At 46.6% G+C, this 27225-nt stretch overlaps 1 protein-coding gene and 1 pseudogene across 1 annotated transcript in view; one reads left to right on the top strand and one right to left on the bottom strand.

Annotated features, from left to right (window-relative positions):
• The window catches only part of TMEM181 (transmembrane protein 181), a 106877-nt gene that overhangs the window by 15597 nt on the left and 64055 nt on the right, over window positions 1–27225 (bottom strand). The window contains 4 exon segments of the mRNA XM_021937702.2: window positions 12017–12108; window positions 12298–12428; window positions 13339–13438; window positions 15521–15601. Coding sequence (XP_021793394.2) covers window positions 12017–12108; window positions 12298–12428; window positions 13339–13438; window positions 15521–15601 — 404 coding nt within the window.
• On the top strand, window positions 740–11225 carry LOC103883912 (annotated as a pseudogene).

Here is a 27225-nt window from a genome sequence, read left to right on the forward strand (position 1 = left end):
CCTCCCGACACATCACAGGAAGCTCAGGAGCAGCCCAGCCCTATGTCACGATGCCTACACCATTCCCCTCACCTATCCCACACACCGGGACTGGGCCATCTCACATCATCACCAGAAGAATACAGGCTATTTTGAAAGAGAGACAGCAGGTCACACAACTTTTATTATAACATATTGTTACAGTTTTTCTATTTGATTACTTATTATGAGCCTAACATATAATCTTTATCATAGGTATGTATGTATACGGAAAAACATACCAGAGGGCGGGCACTGGGGAGGTCAGAGTGGTCTCATCTTGGGCAGAGGTCGGGCCGGACAGAACAGTGTGGGTGGCCCAACGGGGCAGGCATGGCGGGTGTCTGGGCCTCAGCAGCCAGGTGGGCTGTCTGGAGGCGGCCTTGAGGGGTGCGGCTGGCTCTGAGGGGCGCTTGGGCCCCCTTCCAGGGCAGCTGGGTGAGCTGCAGGAGCCCATGGGTCAGCAGCCATGTGTGAACCTTAAAGCCCCTTGCGGTCTTCTGAAGTGCTTTGACAGCTCTGGGCTTTGTACTGCAAAGTAATCAAAGCGCTTTGTAGCCCCAGAGCAGTTAGGCATCTCTAAGCAGCCTGCACAGACAGAAGCGTCTGGTGATCTCGGAAGCACACTGAGCTCGGAAGCCACACCGAAGCCTTTTGTAAGTATCGGAGCATTCTGACTTCTCCAAAGCACTTTGGCATCTCTGAAACTGTGAGAACTGTGATGGGCAGTGGGAAAGAGGAGGAAGGGGGTCCATGGTGCTGGATTGGCACGAGGTCAAGTACCACGCAGCAGCATGCGGGAAGGTGTCCTGGCAAGCGCAGCTGCCTCTGGGAGCCCGGTGATGTGGCCCCTCAGCCGGTCAGTTCAGAGCTCTGTGTTGCGTTCAGGATGGGCTGGCAGCCCCAAGCGCCTGAAAGCCCAGGAAGAGGATCATGTGGCTTGCTTCGCCGAGATTCTCCTGGGGCTCATCCCATCACAGAAGTCACTCCTCCTCCTTGACAGAGCAGGAGCACCATCATCTTGGACAAACACCGCCACTTTCAGTTCCAGCTCCCTTTCTAACCTCACGCATTTCAAGGAAATCACTTCTAACAACAAGCAGCCAGAAAAGAGCAGATAGTAAAACACAGATAACACAGCTGGGCACAGAGTAAGGGGGGAAAGTCTCTTGGGTAACCACCAAACTTCACAGTCATACCATGGGCCCCAGTAAAACAGTGGGCCCTAATAAGCACATTCCTTTCCCTTTAGGTGCACTACAGGGAAACACAGGCAAGCTAAAGCAGACTCGGTGGGTATGCCTGCAGCTGCAGGAAGATGTATGGGAACAGACACAAAACTCTCCCTCCCAGATAAGCAAGACAGAGAGACACAGAAACATTTCGAGCCTCTGATAGGCTCTCCCACCCTGAACCCTTAAATACACTAAGCCTGTAAGAGACAGCACCTCCGACCTAACTCGGCCACAAGGCCCTCTCAGGTTTATTGTCCAAAATAAACCTGTTTTTGACTGTTGAGTCGCTTTTCGTGTTTCTTTCCTCTTTAACGCTTACATTTGGTGCTGAAACCCAGGACGGATGTTGGGGGCAGAGGCTCTCCTGCAACCCAGGAAGCAGTGGGCAGCGACAGCTCGTCCTGAGTTAACTCCTGGATCCTGAGTCTCTGGCCACACACCCCGTCTCTTCTGTTGCTTCATTTTTTGAGTGATTTGTGTGAGGAGGACAACTAATCGGAAGGGGACTGTGAGGCTTGGGCCGGGGCTACTGCCCAGTGGGCTCTCAAAACCCTCAGGTCTCAGGAATCCACCTCCAACCGCCGGCAATGGGTTATTTCGCTCCCTAACCCTTGCTCCCTCTTCCTCCCTGTTCTTTCTCTCCCCCTCTCTCTCTTCCTCGCGCACTCCAGTTCGGGAGGCCCTTTGCTGATTCCAACAGGAACATCCAACATCAGACACTAATTCAGCTGGCTGGTAAGATCTGCCTTCTCCTGGCTTTCTTGAGGTACCTGAGAAAGTTTGGCCTGCCGTCCTGGTCCTCAGAGGACCAGTGGGACTAAGTTAGAGGACATCTTGGGGACACCTAGTTTCTTCTCAGCTTAACTGTTCTCTTTGGAAAGAAGATTCCGGGTCTGTTTTGTCTGGGGATACCTAATAAAAATAGACCCACTCAGCCTCCTCTCACCAGTCCACATGGTGCCAAACCATCCACATTCCCACGTCTCCCCTCTGGGCTGTTTCCTTCACAACCTCGCCAAACTTGGCTCACAGGGAAGCCTAAAGCCAAAGTGTTTAGCTTTTATTGCAACACGGCCTGGACCCAATACAAATGAGATAGTAACAGCCGATCGCCTGAAAATGGCACCCTTTAACTTTCAGATTCTCAGGGACCTCGACAATTTTATCACCAGGAATGGCAAATGGCAAGAGATTCCCTATATTCAGGCTTTCTTCTACCCTCCCTATGTCAAGCTTGCACCCTGCATGACATCCTTTTTTTTTTTTTTTTTGAGACGGAGTCTCACTCTGTCATCAGGCTGGAGTGCAGTGGCGCAATCTTGGCTCACTGCAACCTGTGCCTCCCAGGTTGAAGCGATTCTCCTGCCTCAGCCTCCCAAGTAGCTGGGACTACAGGCGCCCGCCACCACACCCGGCTAATTTTTTGTATTTTGTACAGACAGCATTTCACCATGTTGGCCAGGATCGTCTCAATCTCCTGACCTCATGATCGGCCTGCCTTGGCCTCCCAAACTGCTGGGATTACATGCGTGAGCCACCGTGCCCAGCTGACATCCTTCTCTTTAAAAACAAAACAAAACAAAACAAAACAAAATGAAAAACCCTCCCCAGGTCTCTCCTTCCTCCAAAACCCCTTTTGACCTTGCACGTGAACCCCCTCCACACTCAACCCTCTGCATTCTGTTCCTTGCCCATCTGAACCCCCTGCCCCTCCTGCCCCAAAGTCTTTAGCCCCAAACCCTGCCCCTCCTCATTTAATTTTAAAATTAAATTGGACAGCTTAAGCAAATTTTAAAAAGATTGTAAAAATTAATCCTGTAAAGAAAACTGTGTGTAAACATATTTATTAAATTCAAAAGGGTATTATATGGATTTTTTTTCTATAATTACTAAAATAAAAGCACAAGGTTTTCTTAAAATGCCCAATCTACTCTTTAGCAAAACTTGTCAAGGGTCATAACAGGTTAGTAAAAACCTCACTTCATGGTCAAATTGGTTAAAATTAAATAGGATTGCTGGTTCATTCCAAGATGGCCGAATAGGAACAGGTCCAGTCTACAGCTGCCAGCATGAGCGAACCAGAAGATGGGTGATTTCTGCATTTCCAACTGAGGTACCGGGTTCAACTCACTGGGACTTGTTGGAAAGTGGATGCAGCCCACGGAGTGTGAGCCGAAGCAAGGTGGGCCATCACCTCACCCAAGAAGTGCAAGGGGTTGGAGAATTTCATTTCCTAGCCAAGGGAAGCTGTGACAGAAGGTACCTGGAAAATTGGGAAACTCCCGCCCTAATACTGTACTTTCCCAATGGTCTTATAGCAAACAGCACACAAGGAGATTATATCCCGTGCCTGGCTCGGCAGGTCCCACGCCCACAGAGCCTTGCTCACTGCTAGCGCAACAGTCCGAGATGGAACTGCGAGGCAGCAGCAAGGCTGGGGTACAGATGTCTGCCATTGCTGAAGCTTAAGTCAGTAAACAAAGCAGGTGGGAAGCTCGAACTGGGTGGAGTCCACCTCAGCTCAATGAGGCCTGCCTGCGCCTCTGTAGACTCCACCTCTGGGGGCAAGGCATAGCTGAACAAAAGGCAGCAGAAACTTCTGCAGACTTAAACGTCCCTGTCTGACAGCTCTGAAGAAAGCAGTGGTTCTCCTAGCACGGAATCTGAGACATAAGAATGGACAAACTGCCTCCTCAAGTGGGTCCCTGACCCCTGAGTAGCCTAACTGGGAGAATTTCCCAATAGGGGCCGACTGACACCTCATACAGCCGGGTGCCCCTCTGAGATGAAGCTTCCAGAGGAAGAATCAGGCAGCAACATTTGCTGTTCTACAATATTTGCTGTTCTGCAGCCTCCGCTGGTGATACCCAGGCAAACAGGGTCTGGGGTGGACCTCCAGCAAACCCCAACAGACCTGCAGCTGAGGGTCCTAACTGTTAGAAGGAAAACTAAAAACAGAAAAGAATAGCATCAACATCAACAAAAAGGACATCCACACCAAAACCCCATCTGTATATCACCATCATCAAAGACCAAAGGTAGATAAAACCACAAAGATGGGGAAACCAGAGTAGAAAAGCTGAAAATTCTAAAAACCAGAGCGCCTCTTCTCCTCCAAAGGATCACGGCTCCTCGCCAGCAATGGAACAAAGCTGGACGGAGAATGACTTTGACAAGTTGACAGAAGTAGGCTTCAGAAGATCAGTAATAACAAACTTCTCCAAGCTAAAGGAGGATGTTCAAACCCACTGCAAAGAAGCTAAAAACCTTGAAAAAAAAAAAACAAATGGCTAACTAGAATAAACAGTGCAGTGAAGACCTTAAATGACGTGATGGAGCTGAAAACCATGGCATGAGAACTACATGATGCATGCACAAGCTTCAGTAGCTGATTCAATCAAGTGGAAGAAAGAGTATCAGTGATTGAAGATCAAATGAATGAAATGAAGCAAGAAGAGAAGTTCAGAGAAAAAAGAGTAAAAAGAAATGAACAAAGCCTCCAATAAATATGGGACTCTGTGAAAAGACCAAATCTATGTTTGATTGGTGTAGTGAAAGTGAGGGGGAGAATGGAACCAAGTTGGAAAACACTCTTCAGGATATTATCCAGGAGAACTTCCCCAACCTAGCAAGGCAGGCCAACATTCAAATTCAGGAAATACAGAGACCACCACAAAGATACTCCTCGAGAAGAGGAACCCCAAGACACATAATTGTCAGATTCACTAAGGCTGAAATGAAGGAAAAAATGTTAAGGGCAGCCAGAGTGCAAGGACGGGTTACCCACAAAGAGAAGATCATCAGACTAACAGCAGATCTCTCCGCAGAAACTCTACAAGCCAGAGGAGAGTGGGGGCCAACATTCAACATTCTTAAAGAAAATAATTTTCAACCGAGAATTTCATATCCAGCCAAACTAAGTTTCATAAGTGAAGGAGAAATAAAATCCTTTGCAGACAGCAAATGCTGAGAGATTTTGTCACCATCAGGCCTGGCTTACAAGAGCTCCTAAAGGAAGCACTAACCAAAAGAAAAAACTGGTACCAGCCACTGCAAAAACATGCCAAATTGTAAAGACCATCAACACTAGGAAGAAACAGCATCAACTAACAAGCAAAATAACCAGTTAACATCATAATGACAGGATCAAATTCACACATAACAATATTAACCTTAAACGTAAATGGGCTAAATGCCCCAATTAAAAGACACAGACTAGCAAATTGGATAAAGAGTCAAGACTCATCAGTGTGCTGTATTCAGGAGACCCATCTCACATGCAGAGACACAGATAGGCTCAAAATAAAGGGATGGAGGAAGATCTACCAAGCAAACAGAAAACAAAAAAAAGCAGGGGTTGCAATCCTAGTCTCTGACAAAACAGACTTTAAACCAACAAAGATCAAAAGGGACAAAGGGCATTACATAATGGTAAAGGGATCAATGCAACGAGAAGAGCTAACTATCCTAAATATATATGCACCCAGTACAGGAGCACCCAGATTCATAAAGCAAGTCCTTAGAGACCTACAAAGAGACTTAGACTCCCACAGAATAATAATGGGAGACTTTAACACCCCACTGTCAACATTAGATCAATGAGATAGAAAGTTAACAAGCATATCCAGGAGTTGAACGCTGGTCAGCTCTGCACTAAGTGGACCTAATAGACATCTACAGAACTCTCCACCCCAAATCAATGGAATATACATTCTTCTCAGCACCACGTCACACTTATTCCAAAATTGACCACATAGTTGGAAGTAAAGCACTCCTCAGCAAATTTAAAAGAACAGAAATCATAACAAACTGTCTCTCAGACCACAGCCCAATCAAATTAGAACTCAGGATTAAGAAACTCACTCAAAACCAAACAACTACATGGAAACTGAACAACCTACTCCTGAATGACTACTGGGTGCATAACGAAATGAAGGCAGAAATAAAGATGTTCTTTGAAACCAATGAGAACAAAGACACAACATACCACCCTCTCTGGGACACATTTGAAGCAGTGTGTAGAGGGAAATTTATAGCACTAAATGCCCACAAGAGAAAGCAGGAAAAGATCTAAAATTGACACCCTAACATCACAATTAAAGAACTAGAGAAGCAAGAGCAAACAAATTCAAAAGCTAGCAGAAGGCAAGAAATAATTAAGATCAGAGCAGAACTGAAGCAGACTGAGAGACAAAAAACCCTTCCAAAAAAAAAAAAAAAAAAAAATCAATGAATCCAGGAGCTGTTTTTTTGACAAGATCAACAAAACAGACCGCTAGCAAGACTAATAGAGAAGAATCATATAGACGCAATAAAAAATAAAGGGGATATCACCACCAACCCCACAGAAATACAAACTACCATCAGAGAATACTATGAACATCTCTACGCAAATAAACTAGAAAATCTAGAAGAAATGGATAAATTCCTGGACATATACACCCTCCCAAGACGAAACCAGGAAGAAGCTGAATCCCTGAATAGACCAATAACAGGCTCTGAATTTGAGGCAATAATTAATAGCCTACCAACCAAGAAAGTCCAGGACCCGACGGATTCACAGCCAAATTCTACCAGAGGTACAGAGAGGAACTGGTAGCATTATTTCTGAAACTATTCCAATCAACAGAAACTAAGTATACTCCTGTAGGTAGGATTTTAAAATGTTTGTTTCTCTCTGCCTAGTTCCTCTAGAATTTGAAAACTACTTATAAGTATTCTCAAACTACAACAATATAGTTGTTTGCATCAGTGCAATAAGACTCTATTTTCTTGTGTAACAGAACACAATTGGAGAAACTGGTCATTTTGCCAAGGCTTTGACTGGAATGGTGTGCTCTCCTTTAAGGAATCGAACTTGACTTAGGTAGCCAAGAAAGCCCCTGGAAACTGGCCTCATATTTTGGGTACACAGTCCCTGTACTGGGTTTCTGACCTGTGCTAAAGCAAAGCATGTCACTTTCTGACAGGCCAGGAACCCCAAGTTATCTTGAAACCTCAAGAGGAAAGGAATTCGCCCAACTCACAGGTATTTAATGGTCCAAATCCATGGCTGGGTTTGGCTTTGGAAAGTCTTATCTCGGGTTCCTTCTATGGAAAAAATTTCCATCAAAGCCAATTTAAAAGGCATATATAGCAAATAATTACTCTTGCTGCACTGTATACAAATAATTAAGCCAAGTATAATAAAGCAAACCAGTCCTATCATGATTTGTCTTTTAATAAAAATGGGAAACTGGAGAGAGAAAATTAGGTTTCAAAAACTATAGCACACCTGTTAAATTCTAGTCTTGACTGATGTTTTCCAATTTTTACTGTTTTCTACAGTTTAAATTACATCTGTCACAGGAATCAACTCCTGCATACATCACACTCAAGTCAAAGCCTGAAAAGCTGAGGAAGCAACTCCTAACAGCCCAGAGGAATGTCCTAAATATCAATGTAAAGAAACAAGAAATCTTAACCGAAAATCATAAAAAGTAAGTAACTGAGTGAACATTACGCATCTGACTCAGTCTCACTCCTACCTCACCAAATACTTTTTGTCGTTTCTACCACTCCTTTTAAGCCAAATATTAAAGCTTTTTTATGGAAATTATTTACTACGCCACCCTTGCGGGACGCTTTACTTGACTATTTACAGTAGGACCATACGCTAGCACCCTGATGGTGGGGTATCAGACAGACAGTCTCAATTACCGTAGCATTTTGCTTTATTACTATCCTCATAGCAGGAATAAGTTACTAACAAAAAATAACACATGGGTCTTTTCAAATGTGTGCCTCTGCTTCTCACTGGGAAAATGTGGCTTCTATCTCAACCAATCAGGCCTCCTAAGAGACACTGCTAAAAATCTCAAAGAAAGGGTTAAAAGGCTAAGCGAATACCAAAACCAGCAAATAAATTACTGGTTTGGGAACAAAAATCATTCCACGGGTCATCCCATTCCTGCGCCCTCTCCTAATAATATGCCTAGGACTAATGTTTTTACCCTGCCTAACTAACCTTTTTCAAAGATTCTTAACTGACAGGAGCATGGCTATTTCACAGACAACTACCCCAAACATCTACAGACAGCACCGCTCCTGCAGTCAATCCAAGACCAAAGGACTCTCCACCTCTCCCGCCCAGCAGGAAGTAACCAAAAAGAACACGTCGCCCCTGATCCTTTTGTAACTATAGGGTCTGGAATGACAGAGCAGGAGCACCATCACCTTGGATAAACGCCACCACTTTCAGTTCCAGCTCCCTTTCTAACTTCATGCATTTCAAGGAAATCACTTCTATCAACAAGCAGCCAGAAAGAGCAGACAGTAGAACACAGATAAGACAGCTGGGCACAAAGGGAGGGGGGAAAGTCTCTTGGGTGACCACCAAACTTCACACTCACATTTTGGGAGTGTAAATGGGCCCCATAAAAATGGGCCCCGGTAAAAAAGTGGGCCCTAATAAGCACATTCCTTTCCCTTTATATGCGCTCAGACAGACAAGCTAAAACTGGACTAGCGGGTGGGGAGGGGTTCCCTGCAGCTGCAGGAAGATGTATGGGAAGAGACACAAAAACTCCCCCTCCCAAATAAGCAAGAGGAAGAGACACAGAAACATTCCAAGTCTGTGATAAGCTCCCCTGCCCTGAACCCTTAAATACTCTTAGTCTATAAGAGACAGTGCCTCTGACCTAACTCGGCCAGAAGGCCCTCTCAGGTTTACCGTCCAAAACAAACCTGTCTTTGACTGTTGAGCCACTTTTCCTGTTTCTTTCCTCTTTCTTTAACTCTTACACTCCTCCCACATTCCTCGGGCACAGGTGTGGGCAGGGCCACCACCAAAGGCTGCCTGATTCCTGATTCAGAGCACTGCGGGGGGGGGGGTCCTTTTGTCAGGGGGAACCCTTCCCTTCCACATCCTACCAATCCCTCTCTAGAAGAAATAGCTTCTCTAGAAAAGGAAGCCTGCAGTTTTAAGGTTGATTCCAAAGACAGTTGTTGTTAACTCCATGAACTCTGAATTTGCAAAGCTGAGTCAGAATGTCATGACTGAGAATCCCAACAAGGTCCAGAAAAGCAAGCGGGATAGACTTTGAGATCAGGGCTCCACAATGATCCACCTGAAGGCTAACCAAGACATCCAGGGGAAATCGATGCCGAAAAGGAAGGGAGAGGCTGTCACTAGTGCAAATCCAAGCATAGCAGAGTGTCCCAGCTGTGGAGAAGGACCAGCCAGGAGTGAAGGACCAGTCAGGACTGAGAAGGAACAGCCAGGAGTGTCACACTCACCCCTGCTCAAAAGGATAAAGAGTCAATCCCAGAGGTCAGTGGAGAAGGACAAGACCGTGCCAGAGACGGGCAGCTTCTATGACAGGAGAGTAGTTACAAACTCTCAGGAGAAACCCATCAAGGAGCCCCCTGGGGACCAAAGGACAGTCACTGACAAACGCTCTCCACCCCTAGAGTTTTTGGATGACTCCCATTTAGAAATCCAAAAGCATAAAGATAGGGAGGTGGTGATGGGGCACCCCTCTTCAGGAAGCAACTGGTCTGATGTGGAGATCTCCACGGTCAGATTCTCTCAGGAGGAACCCGTCTCGCTGAAACCCTCAGCCATTCCAGAGCCTTCTTTCTTTGCCACTATGTCATGTACCTGCCACATCTGTACAGTAGTACTTGGCGTATGTCAGCTAGTGCACCAGCAGCCCCACGCCTTCCAGCCACCTCTCTGTGGGCAGCAGCAGCAATGACACAGTGCAGGCTGGGAGGAGCAGCCGGAGTGCCTCAGTGATTCTTCCCCCAACTCTGCAATGAGCTCCCACAACAGCTCCTGAGATGTGGAGGCCTCAGAGGACGGCAGCTCCTAGAATTCCCATTCATTTCACTTCTCCAGAAACTTGGGAGGAAAAGAGGTGAAGCAGAAAAAAACATTCCAAGGAAACGCCTCCACGTCCTTGTGGAGGACACGCATCCAGTTCCCTGCCAAAGAGCCACTGGGAGCCAAGCCTAGAACAGGGCTTCATTGATACCCATTGTCACTTGGACACGCTATCTTCCAAGTTGTCTTTCAAAGGGACCTTGACTAAGTTCAGAAGAATTTACAGCAGCTCCTTCACTAAGGAATTTCAGGGTTGCATCTCTGACCTCTGCCATTCTCATACCCTGACAAATTGCCTGTGGGGAGAGCTGTTCAAAGAGGATGTGGTCTGGGGGGCCTTTGGCTGTCATTATCATTTTCCATGCTACTACAGTAAGAGTCAGGAAAGAAATCTTTTACAAGCCTTAAGGCATCCCAAGGCTGTGGCATTTGGAGAAATAAGCTTCGATTATTCCTTCAAGTGCACCATGATTGTCCCAGAACATCACTAGGTATTTAAGAGACAGCCTGAGCTGGCTGTGTCTCCAGAAAAGCCTTGGTGATCCACTGCCGGCAAGCTGACGAGGATCGGCTGGACACCATGAGAAAATGTGTGTCCTCTGACTACGAGATCCATAGGCATTGCTTCACCGCAGCTACCTGGCCATCGAGCCCCTGCTGAAGTACTTTCCCAATGTCGGTGGGCCTCACGGCGGTCCCGACGTACTCCTCCACCTGGGAAGCCTGGAAGTGCTGAGGCAGATCCCACTGGAGAAAATCATCGTGGAAACGGATGCTCCCTACTTCCTCCCATGCCAGGTTCCCAAAAGCCTTTGCCAGTATGCCCACCTGGGCCTGGCCTTGCATACAGTCCCAGAGATCGCCAGAGTCAAAGATCCAGTCTCCCACACCTTGGCCATTTTGCGTGAGAACACCAGTTGCCTCTACAGTCTTTAAGCAGAGAGGATACAGTCATTGGGAGTCTCCCAGAAAAGGGCAACCAGCCACCTGACATAATATAGGCCGGCCTGAAGTATGTGTCCCAGGGGAAGGATGTGTTTGGAGGGCCGACTGGACACAGAAAACCAGGACAGGATATTTTTCCTCGAAGTGGGTCATGAGGCTTCAGCTTTTGGGTGGGGGTGTGGAATGAGGGGCAAGGGGACTGCCCGTAATAGCACTGGGGTTTTGAGTCCCAGCCAAAATGCTCCAGGGCGGGAGCAAAGAAGAAGTGTGACATGAGGGTACAACGAGTTTGCCAATCCAAATCCTGTTCTCTGCAGCCTGTGCTTTTGAGCAGCCTGTGACTAAAGTCACCCTCCTACTCGTCTAAAAAAAAAAAAAGAAAAACATAGTGTAGGTATACATAGGGTATAAACAGCTATATATATAAGGATCAGTACTATCCAAGACCGCAGGTAGTTACTGGGGATCTGGGAACAAATCCCCCAAAGATAAGGGGGGGTCTACTGTGTCACCAAGTTAGATACACTGAAAGCTGATTCTTTTCTGGATGAGTTCACAAAACACATTTCGATTCCAGGCCCTTACACCCCCTTTTTTTTTCTTTTTTGAGACAAGGTCTCACTCTGTTGCCCAGGCTAGAGTGCAGTAGCGCGATCTCAGCTCATTGCATCTACCTCCCAGGCTCAAGGGATTCCTCCCGCCTCAGCCTCCCAGGAAGCTATGACTACAGGTGTGCACCACCACGACCAGCTAATTTTTGTATTTTTGGTAGAGACAGGGTTTCACCATGTTGCCCAGGCTGGTCTTGAACTTCTGAGCTCAAGTGATTTGCCCACGTCAGCCTCTCAAAGTGCTGAGATTACAGGCGTGAGCCACCACGCCCAGCCTGGCCTTTCCACTTTTGTCAAATGCTTTTCATGACTGACGTTTCACACATAATAGAATTACTCACGTTTGCCATATTCCTAGCGTAACAGAAGCCAACCACAATAGTCCAACAATGAAGAATTTAGGCAAATAGAAAGTTAAGCACTTTCTTTCTCCCTAAAAAGAAAAAAATAAAAAGAAATAAAGAAAACCAAATTAGTAATTGTACATAACGTGATTTTTCTATTGAGTATGGGCCTGCAGGCAGGCTTCCATAGATAAATTCCTTTCCGGGCTGTCCTCAGAGTTTGGAAGGGAGGACACAGTCTGGAACCTCCCCCAGCAGTGCGGAGAGCTGCGGCTCACCTGGACGCGAATCCCATGGTACACGCACAGCCAGAAGAGCAGCAGGGCGCACAGGAACATGGACTGAAAAAGGTCGTCCAGCATCCCCGGGAGCCAGCTGTTGACCAGGAAGGAGAGGGGGAAGAATGGATCTGGAACACAAAGGGCAGAAATGCATGAGGAGAACAAGGCTCGCGAGCACCCGGCAGAGAGCACCCTAACCCTCTGCAGGGTCAGCACCTAGCAGAGAGCACCCCATCCCTCTGCGGAGTCGGAGCTCACTACCAGCTTTTCTCCCTGGTCAGAGCCAAAGGAAAGGTAGTGAACCAATGGCTATTTTGTCTTCCAAAACACCTAAAAGCCACTGAACAGATTGCTGCACTGATCGTGACAGAGCACCGTATGCCGCTACCATTAGCTCCTCCCGGAGCCTAAGAGTTCTGACTGCGGCAGCTCAGGAAGCAAACACTTTTGGAGCAGGAAAAGAGGAACAGCCAGCCACGTCTGGCCACCTTCAGCCAAGTTCCAGGACTGCTGTGTCTGTAGCACATCCAAGTTTTAACTACCAAACAGCCGCCTATTTGTTAGAGAGCCAGGCATCTGCCCCAGCTCGGTGGAACATGGCTCCTGGGGCGCCAGGGAGCACACGGCTACATGTTCCTTCTGGGGCTCCCTACAGGCTCTTCTGGGCCTAGGCCATCTCCAAGATGCCTTCCCGCTTTACTTCTTTTTTGTTTTAAGAGAGGGTTGGAGGCTGCACCCAGGCTGGAGTGCAGTGGTGCCATCATGACTCACTGCAGCCTCAGACTCCTGGGCTCAAGCAATCCTCCCACCTCAGCCTCCCACGTAGTTGGGACCACAGGCACGCACCACCGTGCCCAGCTAATTTTATTTTTTGTAGAGTCTCGCTATGTTACCCAGGCTGTTGTTAAACTCCTGGCTTCAAGCAATCCTCCTGCCCCAGCCTCTCAAAGTGCTGGGATGACAGGCACAACCCTGCACCTGGCCTCCAGCTTTACATTTTAAAGGGGAAAGTTCCTAAGTAAAAATGGAACTACCCACCATTGTAAAGCAGCAGCAGAGGCAGGAGAACAGACATCCACTTCTGCTCGATGCCCCAGTCTCTCATGGAAAATTTCCGGAGGGAATGCGCAAACAGGCACTGCAAACCAAATCAGGCCTCCAGTTACTGCCTTTGCTCGCAGCCTTTGCTCACACCTTGCTCTTACAGCCCTTGCTCACACCTTGCCCGCAGGGTTTGCTCACACCTTGTCCGCAGGGTTTGCTCACACCTTGCCTGCATACCAGGTTGTCTTCTCTAATCAATGGTCTAGGTGCCCCATTAAGATCCACTGCCTTAAGCCCTGGCTGAATTGTCTACTGTGTCCTGGAGACCATCAGTGACAACCAAGACAAGGTTGTTACTTTCTGCAGAGAAGCAATAGCTAAGACAGGTTCCTAGCTGTCCTCATAGGAGCAGGAGAGGAGGAGGAACGTAATCCCTGCAATAGGGAAGAGCACCTGCCCCCTCACCTCCACCGGTGAGGAAAACAAGGCCCACTTCCATTGGGCCTGCTCCAGAGAGCCCGCACTCAGAAGGACCCACCCAGGACACAGGCCACATCCGTGGGTGTGACAGGAGCCTCAAGTTCCCGGCAGTGCAAATGCTACAGATGGCAGCAGCTTCCAAGATGGTGCCAGGGCTCACCCACGCAAAGCCAAGAGAATGTAGGAGTCTCGTAACAATGGTCAGAGGATGCGTTTCTTTTCAAACACCTCCCTGAAGAAAGTGTGTTAAGCCTGTGGAAGAAGTTTCTTTAAACTGCTTCAAAACATTACATAACTTATAATTTTTAGGCCAGGGTTTTGTTGTTGATTTGTTTTCTTATAATCTGATATAAGCCAGTAGTTTTCTAGGCAATGTGGATTTCCTTGCCTAGGGACCATCTTCCCTCTTTTTAAGAACATACTTAGGGCCCTGAGTAATAAATAGCTCTTTGGGCTCCAGAGTGTGGCAGCAGAATCTCAGGGCATCAGAGAGCCTTTGAGAAGAAGCAAGAGTTTGACTATCCAGATACAATTACCAGCTTTCCACTTTCATTTACGAAGCTCACTGGGGGAGCCCTGGGATCCTGGAGGCCCTGGGCTGGGCCTGACTACAACCTCCAGCTCCCTGTGGCTCCAGCACCCATGCCCTTCCCTCCAGCTCCCTGTGGCCCCAGCACCCACGCCCTTCCCTCCAGCTCCCTGTGGTTCTAGCACCCACACCCTTCCCTCCAGCTCCCTGTGGTTCTAGCACCCACGCCCTTCCCTCCAGCTCCCTGTGGCTCTAGCACCCACACCCTTCCCTCCAGCTCCCTGTGGCTCCAGCACTCACGCCCTTCCCTCCAGCTTCCTGTGGTTCTAGCACTCACACCCTTCCCTCCAGCTTCCTATGGTTCTAGCACCCACACCCTTCGCTCCAGCAGAGCATCTGCTCACAGGTGCACACGCCTGTGTCTTTCCATGCACAGTTACTCTGAGAAATACCAAGTGTTCCTGGGTGGACACATTTCCTAAATGTCACCTCCCCACCATCCTGCACCAGGACAAGCAGTTGATGAGGGCAGAACGCCATGCTTCAGGTGGTGACAGATCACTACATGAAGCACACCTTCCCTTCCTCCAATTTACCAATTCTCATCTTCACAGACTGGGGCTCTGGGGGGCTCCCTTGGGTTTCTCAGGGTAAGCATTTCCCCCAAAGCTACTGTGGGCTCGTGGACAGAAACCTCAGATCCCAAAGGAGCCCAACGCCTGCATTCCCAAAACACTTCTCTTTGGCCTTATTCCTGAAAATGCCCAAAAACACAAAGGACTGGTACAACTATAAAAATATAAAATATAAAAACCCAAGAGCATGCTGCATCTGCACTCAGAGAAGCTCACTCAAATAAGGCAGACTTCCTTCCATACACATGAAATGGCATTTCTCACCGCACATGATGAACATTTACTTAAAACTCGGTGATGTGTAATGACTCCTGCACTCTACAGAAATCCTGAATACAGGATACCACATCATTCTTTCTCGCATGACAGCATCTTGGCAGACACACAGAGTAGTAATATCAGCACAGCCCACTGGATGGAGCATCTGAGTTCAGATCAATCTCCATGTGGCTTGCACGGAAGATGGTAACTGCATCAACCAGCTTCTTCCTGGCTGGGATCTGCCGTGCTCTGTCAGGCGAATGGTACTCACAGTGACGATGAAGGTGAGCACCACAAAGAAAAACCGGAACCAGATTTCCAACTGGGAGAAGGCAGGGTTATAAGTCTTCCACTAAAATAGAAAGTGAGGAAAATGATTTGAAAAAAAATATGTGCATCTAAGAGAAAATACATAAGATTACTAATAGTTATCTCTAGATATGACTATATATACACACACACACACACACACACACACACACACACACACACTTTTTTTTGGGGGGGATGGAGTCTCACTCTGTCGCCCAGGCTGGAGTGAAGAGGCGCAATCTTGGCTCACTGCAACCTCCGCCTCCCAGGTTCAAGCACTTCTCCTGCCTCAGCCTCCTGAGTAGCTGGGATTACAGGTGCCTGACACCACGCAGGTTAAATTTTTACATTTAGTACAGTTTTACTTTTTTATCAAAGGACACAGACATAAAAAATCTTAATTACCAAGAATAAAAAATAATTTCAAATGGTGTTATATGGATGATAAATCTGACAAATTATTTTATAATCATAAGAGCATTTGCATCTTAAATCTCATGTCAAAAATCAACCTTGTCAATCTCTTTATTAGAAATAGTCATACTTTCCATCAAAAGAAAGTTTTAAAAGATGCAAAAGTGCGACTAGAATGTTGTAACAAAGTTTAAGTAAAACCTTTAAGTATGAATGTGAAAGCAGAAGAGTGAGTTGCAGTTGAAGGAGTCCGTTCTCATGCTGACCAGGAAGTCCCAGGTGTGCCAAGTGTGCACTGCTGGAGCCGAGGACAGGACACTGCTGCTGACAGCAGGGCAGAGGCCAGCCACCGCCAACCTAAGCACAAGCCAGGTCCATAACCACACCCCAGAAAACTGCGCTCACAGGGCCAGTGAGCCTCATCATTCTGATGCATTGAATTCAAGTCATCTGAGCAATTTAAAAAATCTACTTCAGTACAGATAGAGTCACAGATGCTAGATTTACCTATTACACACACACACATACACACGCACACACGCATGCATGCACAAGGATGATTTAAGACACTGGACCTGAGGAAGTCATGAAGGGTAGTAACCTCTGACTGATGGCAAACAATAAGGGGTGCCCCTGGTGGCCCCACATCATGGAGGGGAACCCAGGCAGAGCCATGGTTGGGAGTCCAGGGAGACAGGGCTGGCCTGAATCCACAGGACAGAGTGCTGGAAAAGAGAGCTGTACAGAAAAAGAACGAAGCTCCCAAAAAGCCAGTGCCTGGCACCCACAGAGCCAGTCATGGTACCTCTTCCCACAAGACACAGACGAAACTCACCATCAAAGGACACTGGGTAGCATAAGCTGAATGCTTTTGCCTCAGTGGTAGGAAAAAATTAGCGTCAGACTTCATGCTGCTTTGGCCCCACCTAGCAATGTTGAAAAGCAAGGCCAGAAAAGATCAAACCATTTCCAAGGAAATTAACAACGTCCCAGAACAAAGCTCAGGGATATTTATAAGATATCAAACCTAGCAATCAATAATGTCTGGCATTGAACCGAAAGTACCAGACACACCAAAAAGCAGGAAAATACAAACCATATGAGGAAAAAACCAACCAATCAAAACTGGCCCAGAAATCACAGATGACAAAATTAGCAGATAAGGAAATCAAGCAGCTAAATGAAAGATTCTTGTGTTAAATAAAGACTTGGAAGATGATCAACAGATGAGACACTACAGAGATTGGTAAATGTGAAGGCACAGCAATAGAAGCTATCTAAAACAAAACTCAAAAAAAAAAAAAACCCTGAAAAAAACGAACAGAGAGCATCAGGAGCTTTGGACAACTTCAAGTGGCCTAATACAGGGGTCCCCAGCCCCCAGGCCAGAGACCAGTACTGGCCACGTGGCCTGTTAGCAACCGGGTCGTACAGCAGCAGGTGAGCAATGGGCCAGCAAGCATTACCGCCTGAGCTCCACCTGACAGATTGTCCAGGGCATTAGATTCTCATAGAAGCACGAACCTGCTGTGAACGGTGCAGGGGAGGGATCTAGGCTGCTTACTCCTTATGAGAATCTAATGATAAATGTAATGCACTTGGGTCTTCCCAAAATCATCCCCAACCAACCTGGTCCATGGAAAAATTGTCTTCCATGAAACCAGTCCCCAATGCCAAAAAGGTTGGGGACCAGTGGCCTAATTTGGGGTCCCTGAATTTGGAAAGTCAGGGGACCAGAAAGACAAAAAAAGTATTTGAAGAGATAATGGCCAAAATGTTTCCATTTTGATGAAAACTATCAACTCACAAATCCAAGCAGCTCAATGGACCCCAAGCACAAGTAACGAGGAAAAGTACAAGCGGCACCCTAAGAGAAAAATCCTCAAAGGGGCTGGGGAGAGGGAAGAACAAAGAACATTATTACAAGAAAACCAAGATAAGGACAAAGATAAGGTGGACATCAGATTTCTTGTCAGAAAAATGCAAGCCAGAAGACAGTGACCAACATTTTCTAAGCATGTGAATTAGGCCAGATGCGGTGGCTCACGCCTGTAATCCCAACACTTTGGGAGGCCGAGGTAGGAGGATAGTTTGAGGCCAGAAGTTTGAGACTAGCCTGGTCAACACAGCAAGACCCTGTCTCTACAAAAATGAATAATAAAAAAACTAGCCAGCATGGTGGCATGTGCCTGTAGTCACAGCTACTCAGGAGGCAGAGAAGAGGTCAGGGTCAGTGAGCTATGATCATATCACCACACTCCAACCTAGGTGACAGAGCAAGATCCCATCTCAAAAAAAAAAAAAGTACATAGATTAAAACCACAATGTAAAACCATTAAATACCCATTACACACCTACGACAACAGCCAAAATAGAAAAGACAGACCATACCCAGCATTGATAGGATACGAAGTAACTGAAACCCTCATAGGCTACTGGTGTAACATAACACAACCACTCTGCAAAACAGTTTGTGAGTTTCTTAACCGCATGGCCCAACCATTCCATTTCTAGCATTTATCCAAGAAAAATGAAAGCATATGTCCACACAAAGATTTATACACAGATGTTCACTGCTGCTTTCTTTGTAACTGCCCCAAACTGGAAGCACTTCAAATGTCCATCAACAGATGAATGAATAAACAATTTCTGTTACATTTACACTAGAATATCACTATGGACACACTCATCATTGATCAAGCTCAAAATAATTATCCTACATGAAACAATTCAAACATACTGGAGTATATATTGTATAATGCCAGTTACATAAAATTCTAAAAAAAAATGCAAATAAGTGTGTTGTGAAAACAGATCAGTGACTTCCCAGGGATGGGAAAGGACAGGAGGAAGGGGCACAAGAAGATGTTTAGGGATGATGGCTGGTGAGGGGATGCTTATGATCTTATTTGTGGGAACAGTTTCCCAGGTTTCACTGTGTGTCAACTATACCTCAATAAAGCTGCCAAACAAAAACCAACCACTAACAATAGATGGTAATGGGGAAGTGGAGATCACAGTGATTCAGATTCAAATTCCAGCTCTTCCCATTACTAGTTGGGCAAATGACTTAATCTCATGAAACCTCATTTCCTCCATAAAATGGGGATGCTAGTAACCTACTTACCTACTTAACGTAATTACTGTGGCCTTTTAGCCTTGTTTTTATTTTTTATTTTTATTTTTATTTTTTGAGACAGAGTCTTGCTCTGTTGCCCAGCCTGGGCTGCAGTGGCAGGATCTCAGCTCACTGCAACCTCTGCCTCCCGGGTTCAAGTGATTCTCCTGCCTCAGCCTCCCGAGCAGTTGGGACTACAGGAGCGTGCCACCACTCTCATCTAATTTTTGTATTTTTAGTCGAGATGGGGTTTCATCATATTGGCCAGGCTGGTCTTGAACTCCTGACCTTGTGATCCACCTGCGTCAGCCTCCCAAAGTGCTGGGATTACAGGCATGAGCCACTGCACCTGGCCCTCTCCTGGGTTCAAGCGATTCTCCTGTTTCAGCTTCCCGAGTAGCTGGGATGACAGGCATGTGCCACCACGTCCGGCTAATTTTGTATTTTTCGCAGAGACAAGGTTTCACTATGTCGGTCAGGCTGGTCTCGAACTCCTGACCTCAGGTGATCTGCCAGCCTCGGCCTCCCAAAGTGCTGCAATTACAGGCGTGAGCTACCACACCCAGCCTATCATAGCATTTTAATAAGATGATGCGTATTAAAAGCTAAGCACAATGCCCAGCAAACAGCAAAGGTTCAGTAAACAACAGTTGCTACTATAAATCCAAAACATCATATAACTATTAGGATTATTGCTATGGCATTTAAATATTATAACAGTTATTATATCATTTATAGGATGATCAAAGTAGTGACTTGAGCATTTGGGGGAAGTGTTGACATAAACGTAATATTCAGATTAGAAACGTTTACTACACATAATATTCAGATTAAAAACGTTTACTACATGTCTTAGTTGAACAAACATACCCTAAGGCACAGTCAAGAAGAGAAAAAAAAAAGAATTGCTACCATCAGAAAAAAACACAAACTTTGCTTGAACTAACAGGCCCGAAAGGTTGGGTGGTTGTTTTTACTCTCAAGGAACCGTAACTCTTAAAAAAATAACCTCAGACTCCCCTGGAGGAGGGGGATTCTAGCTTAAGATTCTGTTAGAGCAACAGAAAATAATCAACTCACTCTCATTAAAAATTAACACTAGGGTTGGATGCGGTGGCTCACACCTGTAATCCCAGCACTTTGGAAGGCTGAGGTGGGTGGATCACCTGAGGTCAGGAGTTTGAGACCAGCCTGGGCAACATGGTGAAACCCCAACTCTACTAAAAATACAAAAATTAGCCAGGCGTGGTGGTGCATGCCTGTAATCCCAGCTACTTGGGAAGATGAGCCAGGGAGAACTGCTTGAATACGGGAGGCTTGGGAAGATGAGGCAGGGAGAACTGCTTAAATACGGGAGGTGAAGGTTGCAGTGAGCCAAGATTGCACCACTGCACTCTAGCCTGGGCCTCAGAGCAAGACTCCATCTCCAAAAAAGAAAAAAGAAAAAAAACATTAACACTAGGCTGGGCATGGTGGCTCACGCCTATAATCCCAGCACTTTGGGAGGCCAAGGCAGACGGATCACCTGAGGTCAGGAGTTCGAGACCAGCCTGATCAACATGGTGAAACCCCATCTCTACTAAAAATAGAGACATGGTGTTGCATGTCTGTAATCCCAGGTACTCTTGACGCAGGAGAATCGCTTGAACCCAGGAGGCAGCGGTTGCAATGAGCCGAGATTGCACTGCATTCCAGCCTGGACAAAAGAGCAAAACTCCATCTCAAAAACAAAAACAAAAAAATTAACACTAGAAAACAATGCTTTATTCAATAAATGTAGCTAATCTAAAACATGCATTTTAGTTCTAAAATGTGAGCTAATGAGAGAGCACACTTTGGTCCAGCTTTCAAACAAGACCCTGCGCATCAAGCCTGCTATGTGCCCTGAAGGAGGCAGGCGGCGCCCGTCATCACACTCCATCCGGCCTTCCTTCCTCCTGTCATGTGTCCCCATCCTCCTGGTTCCGGGAAAAGCCATTTTCACATATGCTGACTCTCTGGGAGGCCAAGCAGCCAAGCAGAATCACCTGTGTGCTCCTCCTGGGCCAGCCCAGCTGACAGCTCAATCCGATACGCATTTGTGCCAAGGGCTTGAAAGGCTGTGTCTTCCCAAGCAAACTGCAGGAAGCCCCGAGAGTAGGGCCTTGGCCCCTCCATGACACACAGCGGCCTCCAGGTGCGCTGGATCCTGTGAGCTGGGGCCAGAAGGTCCACAGGGAGCAAGCCCAGCCAGCGCCGCACAGGTGTCCAAGCAGAGGTCATCCCGTCCCATCCTGTGGGCACTGTCAGGTCCACCGTGTGGACCCAACTCTAGGGAACTGGGTTTGGGGGTTTTGTTTGTTCTGTGTTTATTTTTAAACCTCCAAATACATTTTTGAAATTAAAACGTAAAATAAGTAAAATGAAATAAAAAGTACAGTTCCCAGAAAATACCCCGGCTTAGACATTCCCTTTGAAATCTGAAGCACTGTCACTTGGTACTCAAGCTCTGATGTCAAGGTCCCTTTGGCGTCACAAAGCTGCTGTCTTTGTCCTTTCAGAGCCAGAACTTGCCCTGTGACGCCACGAAGTTACCTTTAGAACAAGTGCCCACACCATACCCTGGGCCACTCCTCCCCGATTACATCTCCTATGCGCCCATCCATCCATCCACATCTGCTGAGCACAACCTTGTCCTCCGCGCAAGCACGGCTGATGTCAAATCCCATGCAGCACGAAATAAGTGAGTTTAACAAAAATGTGACCAGTAAAAGGCTTTCAGGAGCTGACTGGCTCTTTGGCACAGAACAAACGTTTCCTCACATCCTCAGAGTCCTCTGAATGGACAACCACAGAAACAGACGCAGTGAGGGACGTGTCACAGTTACCTGTGCAGCACCCAGCAAAGTGCCCGGGCTGGGGGCCCGGCTTCAGATTCACAGCCTTGGTGCCCATGTTTTAAAACAACACGAAATGGCCGGGCACGGTGGCTCATGCCTGTAATCCCAGTACTTTGGGAGGCCGAGGTGGGTGGATCACGAGGTCAGGAGATCGAGACCATCTTGGCTAACATGGTGAAATCCTGTCTCTACTAAAAATACAAAAAATTAGCCAGGCGCAGTGGCAGTCGCCTGTAGTCCCAGTTACTCGGGAGGCTGAGGCAGGAGAATGGTGTGAACCCGGGAGGTGGAGCTTGCAGTGAACCAAGATAGCGCCACTGCACTCCAGCCGGGGCGACAAACAAACCAAACCAAAATAAAACAAAACATGAAATGCACTGTCCAGGAATACTGGGAGGCTGGAAATGAGAACGATGGAACTAGCGCAGGTCCGAGAAGCCAGGCGGCACTCAAGACAGCATAGTAAGCACAGGTCCAAGAAGCCGGGCGACACTCAGGAAAGCACAGTTAGCACAGGTCCAAGAAGCCGGGTGGCACTCAGGGAAGTACAGTAAGCACAAGTCCGAGAAGCCGGGCAACACTCAGGAAAGCATGGCCTGGCGCTCTCCTCTCAGTTTCCCTGGGAAACCACAGGGCGCCCCCAGGGAACAGCCTGAAGGACTCCGGAACGTGAGCTGCTGTTTTCATCTCACACACCAGTCAAAGGTCATGGCTTAGAGGAAAATGGAGGAAATGAGACGTGAACAGCTGGCCACAGAGTGTCACTCAAAAGTCAGCCGGAAAAACAATCAGAGGAAAAAATGCCCAGAGTAACCAAGAGGACCCAGGGTGCTGAGGATGACGCATGTGACGTGCCCAGAGAAGGTGCCTGCAAAATCTCAGGAGAAGAGAACAAAAAAGTGAGTACAAGTGATTTTTGTGGTGTCAAAGGTCACTGCATATACAGAGCATGGCCGATGAAACCACCTTTACAAAATACACAGGAGGTAAGCATCATCCCACAAGTGCCAGTGAGACCTAGTGAGTGGTCTCATGGCCTGAACGTGGCAATGGGTGTGGGCACGACGTATTCCGAAGAGTAAGAGCTGATAACAAGAGGGATAGAGAGAAAGATCACCACTTGGTACAGTTTGAATTTGTCCCTCCAAAATTCATGTTTAAACTTAGCCCCCATTATGGTGGTACTGTGAGGTGGAGAATTCGGGAAAGTGATTATGTCATAAGGACTCTGCCCTCATGAATGGATTTGCACTTTATAAAAGGGATAGAGGGGTGCGGTGCAGTGGCTCATACCTGTAATTCCAACACTTTTGAAGGCTGAGGTGCGAGGACTGCTTGAGCCCAGGAGTTCGAGCCTGGGCAACACAGTGAGACCTTGTCTAGCCCTCCACAACTGTAAGGACTAAATCTCTATTATTTATAAATTACCCGGTGTGTGGTGTACAGTTACAGCAGCATAAACTAAGATACCATTCTACTTCAAAAAGATAAACATTTAAGTAGAAACCAGTGAACCAAACGTTCATGGAAAATGGGGTTGAGAACAAAAGAAGAGAGAAATCAGCTTCTTGAGTTAAAGGGAGATGGCATCGACAACAGTGCCAGATGGAAGACACAGCCCACACGACAGGCTCAGGCAGGAAAGGGCCATCGACCATCTAGACATCTGCTCAGCACAGACACCTTCCACTGAAAACAGAGCCTCATCTGAACATGCTGGATGCATGGTGACAATTTTCTCTCAGTACATTAGGGAAGTGATACGGTTTAGCTGTGCCCCCACCCAAATCTCAACTTGAATTATATCTCCCGGAATTCCCATGTGTTGTGGGAGGGACCCGGGAGAGGTCATTAAATCATGGGGGCCAGCCTTTCCCGTGCTATTCTCGTGATAGTGAGTAAGTCTCATGAGATCTGATCGGTTTATCAGGGGTTTCCACTTTTGCTTCTTCCTCATTTTCTCTTGGTGCTGCCATGTAAAAAGAGCCTTTCGCCTCCCGCCATGATTCTGAGGCCTCCACAGCCATGTGGAACTCTACATCCAATTAAACGCCTTTTTCTTCCCAGTCTTGAGTATGTCTTTGTCAGCAGTATGAAAACTGACTAATACAGGAAGCAACCAGGGTCATTTTTACCCTGAATTTGATTGTCATCAACAAGGAAGAGCTGGTTAGTGAAACAAACAGTGGCACCAGGGGAAGGTGTCCGTGTGGTCCTGGTGCTCTTTCATCAGAGCCAAGGGCACCACCAGGCTCAGTGAAATGGAGCCCTGACTCCAGCAACGCAGAACTCAGAACTCCAAAGGCCAAAGATTTCCCAAAGAAATGCCAAACAAAAGCAACAGAAACTCTCAAAGGTTAACTGTGTCAGTATGGCCAGCCACACACGGTACTGCTGAAGCAGCAAGAGCTGTCTCAAGAAACATGCGGCCACACTGGCAGCAGCTCCAATTTGTCAGGCACACCGTATACCATTAAGTTCCTACTGAAGGTAACGTGTATTAAGTGTTGGACAGGTATCGGGCGGGCGCGGTGGCTCACACCTGCACTTTGGGAGGCCGAGGCAAGCAGATCACAAGGTCAGGAGATCAAGACCATCCTGGCTAACACGGTGAAACCCCATCTCTACTAAAAATACAAAAAATTAGCTGGGCACGGTGGCGGGAGCCTGTAGTACCAGCTACTCAGGAGGCTGAGGCAGGAGAATGGAGTGAACTCAGGAGGCGGAGCCTGCAGTGAGCCGAGATCACGCCACTGCATTCCAGCCTGGGGACAGCGCGAGACTCCGTCTCAAAAAAAAAAAAAAAAAGAAAAAGAAAAAAGAATTGGACAGGTAACCTAAATTACAGTTCAATGAACGTCACAAATTGAACACACCTGTGTAAATGGTACTCTGACCAGGACACAGAACATCGCCAGCAGCCCAGAAGCCCCTCCCTTGATGCTCCCTTCCAGCCACTAACCTACCCAAGAGGTACACTAACCCTGATTGAACAGCATCAGTTAGTTTCGCCTGTTTTTGTAATTTATATAAATGGAATCATACGCTCTGTACTGTTTTGTATTTAGCTTATTTCATTCAACATTATGCTTCAGAAAGTCCTCCATAACATTACGTGAAGCTGTGAAAGTTCATTCTCCTTGCTGTATAGTATTCCATTATGCAAATATAGCAGAATTTATGTACTCATTTTGCTGCTAGTATACAGTTTACAGTTTGGCTATTAAGAATTATGCTGCTATGAATATCTAAATACATGTCTTTTGGTCAGTATACATACGCATTTCTGCTGTATCAGTTTACATGCTCCCCAGCAGGGGCAAGGGCTCCGTCTTCCCCACATCCTTGCCAGCTTCGGCATATTCTGTCTTATTTCTGCCATTCTGGTGGGTGTGTAGTAACACCACTAAAATACTATTAGTGTCTACTTATTATAATACTTGTTTACTTCCAAAAAGAAATGAAGGCAGCTTATAACAAAAAGCCAAATTAGATAGAAATAATTTTTAAAGTGTTTTAAAAGGCAAAATAGTGAAGAAAGAATGCAGATAATTATACCAGAAATCCATATCAGGGTGTTAGTAATTAGTACAATTCAGCAAAAAACTGATTTCTGAAATTTCTGACAGCCAGGACCGAGAAAAAATGTAATGCATCCCATGGCTTTCACTCTCTAATAAAAGGCATTATAACAAATAGCAAAAGGAATTCTGTTTTTGCTTTTTGGTACTTACCCAAAGAAACTGAAAACATACAGGCCAGGCAAGGTGGCACACGCCTGTAATCCCAGCACCTTGAGAGGCTGGATCACCTGAGGTCAGGAGTTTGAGACCAGCCTGGCCAACATGGTGAAATCTCATCTCTACGAAAAATACAAAAATTATCCAGGCACGGTGGCGGGTGCCTGTAATCCCAGCTACTTGGGAGGCTGAGGCAGGAGAATCGCTGGAACCCAGGAGGCAGAGGTTGCAGTGAGCTGAGTGCCATTGCACTCCAGCCTGGGCAACAAGAATGAAACTCCGTTTCAAAAAAACAACAACAAAAACGAAGTTGAGAACTTATGTGCACAGAAAAATCTGTATACAGATGTTTATAGTACCTATGTTCATAACTGTCAAAACATAAAAGCAATGAAGATGCTGTCCTTCAGCCAATGGACAAACAAGCTGCAGTACATCCAGACAATGAAATTATTCCATGATGAAATGAGCAATCAAGTCATGGAAAAAACTTAAAATGCAAATAACTTAGTGAAAGAAGTCAATCTGAAAAAATTACATACTATATGATTCCAACTAGATGACATTCTGGAAAAAGCAAAACCATGGCCTGGCACAGTGGCTCACGTGTGTAATCCCAGCACTTTGGGAGGCCGAGGTGGGCGGATCACCTGAGGTCAGGAGTTCGAGACCAGCCTGGCCAACATGGCAAAACCCCGTCTCTACTAAAAATACAAAAATTAGCTGGGCGTAGTGGTATGCGCCTGTAATCCCAGCTACCCGGGAGGCTAAGGCACGAGCATCACTTGAACCTGGGAGGCGGAGGATGCAGTGAGCCAAGATCTCACCACTGCACTCCAGCCTGGACAACAGACTGTCTCAAAAAAATAAATAAATAAATAAAGCAAAACCATACGAACAGTAAAAAGACAGGTGGCTGCTGGGGTCTGAGGAGGGAGGGATGAATAGGTGGAGTACAAAGGATTTTCAGGGCACTGAAACGAACCTCTACGGTACTACAAATAGTGGATCTTACAGAATGTACAACACCAAGAGGGAATCCTTATGTAAACTGTGGGCTCTGGGTGGTGTGTCAATGTGGGTTCATTAACTGTAACAAATGTACCACTCTGGTGCGAGATGTTGACAATGGGGGAGGTTGTGCATGTGTAGGAGGAGAGAGCATTTAGGAAATCTCTGTATCTTCCTCTTAATTTTGCTGTGAACCTAAAATTGCTCTAAAAAATAATAATGTGGAAAAAATTTTGGACGTTTAAAGTTCACAACACAATGTCTTCAACAACAATTTTATAAAAGACATAGAAACATTTTGCATACAATTCTCTAATTTCTTAGTGCATCTCTCTACAAGCTGCCAGCATAACGTTGATTATGTGATTCTCCGAGGATACTGAGTCACAACAGAAGAAACAGCACACAGGGCTCGCCAGCACCTGAGGTTCTGGGATGGATTCTGGCATATGCCCAGGACTTCCCCCTTCAGTATTAGTTGCCTCAGGAGTTTTTGTTTTGT

This window comes from Papio anubis, chromosome 6 (genome assembly GCF_008728515.1).
Source record: "Papio anubis isolate 15944 chromosome 6, Panubis1.0, whole genome shotgun sequence".
In the NCBI taxonomy this organism is placed as follows: domain Eukaryota; kingdom Metazoa; phylum Chordata; class Mammalia; order Primates; family Cercopithecidae; genus Papio; species Papio anubis.